This window comes from Amphimedon queenslandica, unplaced genomic scaffold, assembly GCF_000090795.2.
Source record: "Amphimedon queenslandica unplaced genomic scaffold, v1.1 AMPQUscaffold_13219, whole genome shotgun sequence".
NCBI classification, from domain to species: domain Eukaryota; kingdom Metazoa; phylum Porifera; class Demospongiae; order Haplosclerida; family Niphatidae; genus Amphimedon; species Amphimedon queenslandica.
The window spans coordinates 29,040-35,657 of NW_003546545.1; the positions used below are offsets into that span (position 1 = coordinate 29,040).

At 37.0% G+C, this 6,618-nt stretch overlaps 2 protein-coding genes across 2 annotated transcripts in view; both read right to left on the reverse strand.

Annotated features, from left to right (window-relative positions):
• LOC100634157 (deleted in malignant brain tumors 1 protein-like) overlaps positions 1 to 5,896 on the reverse strand; it is a gene marked incomplete at its 3' end in the record, with an annotated part of 34,929 nt that extends 29,033 nt beyond the window's left edge. Inside the window, exons 1-5 of the mRNA XM_020000027.1 lie at positions 5,652 to 5,896; positions 5,447 to 5,605; positions 5,238 to 5,393; positions 188 to 346; positions 6 to 136 (exon numbers count right to left, since the gene is read on the reverse strand). Coding sequence (XP_019855586.1) covers positions 6 to 136; positions 188 to 346; positions 5,238 to 5,393; positions 5,447 to 5,605; positions 5,652 to 5,877 — 831 coding nt within the window. The remainder of the gene's footprint in view (positions 1 to 5; positions 137 to 187; positions 347 to 5,237; positions 5,394 to 5,446; positions 5,606 to 5,651) is intronic.
• Positions 3,082 to 4,733, reverse strand: LOC109584336 (probable GPI-anchored adhesin-like protein PGA55). Its single transcript, XM_020000033.1, has 6 exons — positions 4,643 to 4,733; positions 4,076 to 4,569; positions 3,908 to 4,020; positions 3,716 to 3,860; positions 3,465 to 3,658; positions 3,082 to 3,413 (listed from the first exon to the last, which is right to left on the reverse strand). The coding sequence occupies exons 2-6, from the start codon at positions 4,556 to 4,558 to the stop codon at positions 3,158 to 3,160; spliced, it is 1,191 nt and encodes a 396-aa protein (XP_019855592.1). The 5' UTR covers positions 4,559 to 4,569; positions 4,643 to 4,733; the 3' UTR covers positions 3,082 to 3,157.
• Positions 5,897 to 6,618: the final 722 nt, after the last annotated feature.

The window sequence follows — 6,618 nt, forward strand, 5'->3', positions numbered from 1 at the left end:
CTACAAACAACTCCAGCATCAGTGTTGTCCCACGAGTCATCACACACTGTACCCCACCTTCCATTTTGACACAGTTCAACTCTTCCCTCGCTAGAGTTTGATCCACCAATAAGACGCAGAGAACCAGAAGTACAAACTGAACCAATAAATACATCTATTAACAGCACAAATGAATCTTAAAACTAACCATCACAAGATACTCCAGCATCCTCATAGTGTCCACAGTTGTGAGTACTCAAGTGTGTGCAGTTTGTCAAAAACTCTTCTGTTCCTGTGCACTGAACATCATCCAGGAGGATACTACCAGTACCCTGACCAAAGTAGGCATTTGATCGAGCAGTTCCACCTTTCACAATATATTATTCATTGTCAAAAGGAATCAACTCACTTGTTCCCCAGCCTAGTTGCCTACACACTACTGCTGCATCAGGGGAGCCCCAGTAATCATCACAGACAGTGCCCCATGATCCACTATCACACACTTCTACTCTTCCTTCCCAATCGTGTGAACCACCAACAAGACGGATTGATCCAGTAGTACATACTATGCATTAGGAAGTTAAAAGAAATGTACCTAATATACTTACAGGCACATCTGACTCCTGCATCTTCAGAATGAACACAGTTGTGATTTGTGATGTGTGTACAGTTTGTAAGGTAAGATTCACTTCCATCACACTGGACATTGTCCATCACAATTGATCCACTTCCTTGCCCAAAGTAAGCATTCCCCAGTGCAGATACTGTTAAATTGTACATTATGTTTGTTTTAAAGCTGAATATTTAGTTACCTGCTTCATATCCAAGCTGTCTACAGACAACAGCTGCATCACTGATGTCCCAGTAATCATCACAGACAGTACCCCATGATCCACCACTGCATACTTCAACACGTCCTTCTAGATTATTTGTTCCACCAACTAATCGAATACTTCCATCAGTACAAGCAAATCCTAATGATAATACTGCAAGAAGAATCAGTAACACAAAGGAAACTGTATTTAAACAAAGCTTCATAGTGAAGCAGTTTGGTCAAATAAACTTGGGGTGGGGCTGGATGCCTGCTTATTCCTTTGTGTGGCATGTGCACCTGATATGCTAATGAATATAATTGGAACTCAAGATTACATAATTTGATCTTAGAGCTGGTATCATCAATAACCATTTTGCTTTTAGTAAAAGAATAGCAATCATATAAAAGATACATGTAGCAGCAATGAAAACATTGAAATACATAATTCCAATTGAAATGCAAGCATGCCTATGAAATGCATAATGTAGAAGTATTGATGACACTGGTTTAAGTTAGCAATGCATGCTGATACACTTCACTAATACTACTAAGGAACTGATACCATGAACTGATATTACAAACACCACTGAAAAGTCTCAAATAATTATCACTGTATAGTGCAGCAGCTTTCTACAAAGTTGCTAAAATTAAGTGAAACCATATTGACAAACATGTTAAAATCTGGGTATTTCTGTATGAGTAATCAGTACTGTATAGACATGTACATGTATGCAGCATCCTAGCTACTCCTACATGTGTAGAGTAACCAAAATTATCGAGCTTGAGCATAAAAACTGAAGTTTTGCTATTAGTAAAGCATACTTGCTAAATCCATCAATTATTTCTTATGCATGTACATGTATGTCAAAATTCTGTGAAGTCTTAAAATGCCATTAGTGGCTTATCCTGCATGATGCTAAACACAAAATGCTTCTCTATTTTACAGTTGCCACAGCAACTTGCAATGGAAATAATGAGCTGTTAGGGTAATTGGAATAATTGTAAACAGAATAATGCACTATGACATGCATATGTAATAGATGACAGCTAGGGCAGTGGTTTCAAAGCTTTGAGCTTTGGTATCTAAACACAAACATAAAGTAAGCAACAGCAACCAATTCCATATACATGTAAATTGATTGTTTCTCATAATTGCCTGCATGTACTTCTACACCTACTTTATCACCCGCCCACTTGTGAAATGGAAATCATGAATTTAATTGGATCAGCCTTAATTTTTTAAAAACATAAAGAAAATCATAATCACTCAATTAAATACATGTACAACATGAGATTTTATTGGTACCACATGAATACAAAAACTTGGCAGCCATTTTGGGGAACCTGGGATATAATCTGCATATTAACCATATATATTAGCCAATAGAGCTCTTTAGACAGAAGTAATCAACAATGAGGGTGGAGCTATATTTGAGCTCTATTGTTGGTCATGTTGAGTGGCAAAAATGTACATGGCGGAATAAAGAGAACAGAGACAAGAATCTTAATGAATTCTGCAGTTGACATTCCAGGCTAAAAAGGTATGAGATGAAGGTACATTTATCGAGTGAAGAACTCTCTATAATATTCTACAGCTAAACATGATATCTTCTTTATGAAAATCCCATGCAGTTTGTTTCCATATTTCCATTCATTGAGTGTACTTTTCCTGCCACTCAACATGGCAGACAATTTAGCTCTACCCTCCCATTTATTACAACCACACAAGAGCTCTATAATACAGCCAATTTCACTTCATTTGGGTCATTGCATGAGGCGTGAGTTTACATGGTTTATTAGGCTCATGTGATCCTAACGCAACATGCACTGTTCAAATGCAAGTGAAATCTGCTGTAATAGTCTTGATCTCACATAACAGTACTAACCATGCAGACCACACCCTCCTAAACTGCAGGGCAACTCATTAATACACATATATAATGAGTAGGCATCAGCAGCTACCACTAATCAGCCCTTCCAAAAGCTGATATTAAACTTAACATACCCACAATTTACTTTTTTACTTAGTTACAGACTTGAGACTTCAGAGCTGAAAGCTCTTTACACACCTGACTGCCTTCACCCAATGTCAACACCCAAAACCACGTGTACAAGTGTGGCATTGCTAGTGGGCGGGGTTAGAGAAGCAACTCACATAGATAATGGAGAGTAAAGAATGATAGAGTACTCTATAGCAAGTTATTTCAATTTAATTTTGTCTTTAATATGTTTTATCTACTAGTTGGGATGCATTGGGAGAATGTTCTACTCCAAACTCCACATCTTCCTTAAGTTTTAACTGATTTTGACCAGTTATGAAACAAACATAATTCAATGATTAACAAAAACAAGAACATTATTTTATTAATAAAAAGAGGTAGTTTCTTTTTCCTCATTTTCAACAAAATCATACATATACTTCCTTTCATCAGCATCTTTGTCAAATGCTGGGTTAAAGCTTTGTACTCTCTCATTCTCATCAGTCTGAACATACAAGCCTCTTAGCGTTACATCTTCTCCAATTGTGTTATTCTCTGAGGATTCAGAGAAAATATCATTGTTCATACAGTTCTCTCTTAGGGGAACTTCACTGTATCCATCGTTTCTTTTACATTTTTTCCTAAAGTGATGGTGAGTATAGCACAAAAACATTATAATTTCTTATATATACCTCATATAAATAATTGCTAAGATAATAATTGGAAAGAGTATAAGGATGAATAACACTGATACAACAATGGCAGCAAGCAATCCAGGATTTAATGATTGTGTTGTTGAAGATGTTGGATCAGTTGGGTTTTCCAAGAGAGTAGTAGTAGCTCCACTAAATCCTGCATTTCTATATGTGCCATCATTAATGCCTCCCTAAGTATCAGTGTAATTATACATATACCAGTATATAGAAATATATATTTTTTGTACCTGAACAGCATTATATAAATCATCAGCAGACAGTACAGAGTTATCAGATATTGTCACATAGAATATGATATCTATTCCATTATTTGAGTTCTCTGTGATGTTATAAATCTTAACATTATCAGCTGATATTGGTATCCATAAACTCCTACAATATATGGCACTGAGTATAATTGATATTAGAGGTACACTTACTGTCTCTCTCTTGATAAATTTATCACTGAACATTCTCTAGTCCTTGAACTACAATAGCTATTGACTGATTCTACCGTTGCTATTTTAAAATTAAGCAGAATGCTTTCTGTAAACTACAAAGATAAACCAACATAACATTACTAAATTATTATCAAAAACTATACTTACGGTAGCTATACTGAATCCACTTAAAGAAATTCTAATACTATAGTCTAGATACAACATTGGCACTTTTGTAGGTGACTGTGACACTTTTACTGAGCTGGTAGGTGCATGAGAAGTTTCAGGGCTTTTATTACTAGTGGAAAATTTTTCAGATTGAGAAGTAGTCTCGTGGAACTGGGTCTTGCTACGTGAGACTAATCGAGATGCAGTAGGGGTTGTTACTGGTGAGGAAAATGACACTGCAGTGTTTATAAGTGAACTAGAAGTTGTCATTACTTTAGTAGAAGAGACAAATGAACTAGAGACAATGGTGCTTGAAGGTTGTGGAGTAGAAGACACAGCTTCGGAGTTTGTTAATATTTCACTAGAAGAAGCACTTCCTGAGTTAAGAGCAATGGTGCTTGACGAAGGTTGTGTTGAAGAAACAACCTCAGAACTTGTTAGTACTTCAGTAGAAGAAGCAATTATTTCTGAGCTAGAGGCCATGGTAGAAGAATCTGAGACAGTTGAAAAATACATAGTAGAACTGAGTGAATTAATTGAGGGAGGAGCAATGCAAGTGACACCTACATCTTCTGAGTGTCCACAGTTGTGATTTGAAGTGTGTGAGCAGTTTGCAAGAAACTGTTCAGTTCCATCACACGCAACATCATCCAATAATATTGATCCATTTCCCTGACCAAAGTATGCACTGCCATGAACTGTCCCAGCTAAAATTAATCACAAGAAACTACTCACAACACATCATATTAGCTAACTCACTTGTTCCTAGACCAAGCTGTCTACATACAACTCCAGCATCAGTGTTGTCAAAGTAGTTATCACACACTGTACCCCACCTTCCATTTTGACACAGTTCAACTCTTCCCTCGTTCGAGTTTGATCCACCAACAAGACGAAGAGAACCGGAAGTACAAACTGAATCAACATCTATTAACAGCACAAATGGATTCTGAAAACTAACCGTGACAAGTTACTCCAGCATCCTCATAGTGTCCACAGTTGTGAGTACTCAAGTGTGTGCAGTTTGTCAAAAACTCTTCTGTTCCTGTGCACTGAACATTATCCAGGAGAATACTACCAGTACCCTGACCAAAGTAGGCACTTGATCGAGCAGTTCCACCTGTCACAATATATCATTCATTGTCAAAAGGAATCAACTCACTTGTTCCCCAGCCTAGTTGTCTACACACTACTGCTGCATCAGGGGAGTCCCAGAGATCATCACAGACCGTGCCCCATGATCCACTATCACACACTTCCACTCTTCCTTCCCAATCATGTGAACCACCAACAAGACGGATTGATCCAGTAGTACATGCTAATCATGAAGAAGTTAAGTAGCATATACAGTATGAATGCTAAAACACTTACCTGCACATCTGACTCCTGCATCTTCAGCATGAACACAGTTGTGATTTGTGATGTGTGTACAGTTTGTAAGGTAAGATTCACTTCCATCACACTGGACATTGTCCATCACAATTGATCCACTTCCTTGTCCAAAGTAGGCACTCCCCAGGGCAGATACAGCTAAATTATATATTGTGTTGTTTTTTTCTGCTGCATATTTATTTACCTGATTCATATCCAAGTTGTCTACAGACAACAGTTGCATCACTGATGTCCCAGTAATCATCACAGACAGTACCCCATGATCCACCACTGCATACTTCAACACGTCCTTCTAGATTATTCGTTCCTCCAACTAAGCGAATGCTTCCATCAGTACAAGCAAATCCTAATGATAATACTGCAAGAAGAACCAGTAACACAAAGGAAACTGTATTTGAACAAAGCTTCATAGTGAAGCAGTTTGGTCAAATGAACTTGGGGTGGGGCTGGATGCCTGCTTATACCTCTGTGTGGCATGTGCACCTGATATGCTAATGAATATAATTGGAACTCAAGATTACGTAATTTGATCTTAGAGCTGGTATCATCAATAACCATTTTGCTTTTAGTAAAAGAATAACAATCATATAAAAGATACATGTAGCAGCAGTGAAAACATTGAAATACATAATTCCAATTGAAATGCAAGCATATTTATGACATGCATAATGTAGAAGTACTGATGAGTGATGACACTGGTTTAAGTTAGCAATGCATGCTGACACTATAACAGACACTTCACTAATACTACTAAGGAACTGATACCATGAACTGATATTACAAACACCACTGAAAAGTCTCAAATAATTATCACTGTATAGTGCAGTAGCTTTCTACAAAGTTGCTAAAATTAAGTGAAACCATATTGACAAATATGTTAAAATCTGGGTATTTCTGTATGAGTAATCAGTACTGTATAGACATGTACATGTATGCAGCATCCTAGCTACTCCTACATGTGTAGAGTAACCAAAATTATCGAGCTTGAGCATAAAAACTGAAGTTTTGCTATTAGTAAAGCGTACTTGCTAAATCCATCAATTATTTCTTATGCATGTACATGTATGTCAAAATTCTGTGAAGTCTTAAAATGCCATTAGTGGCTTATCCTGCATGATGCTAAACACAAAATGCTTCTCTATTTTACAGTT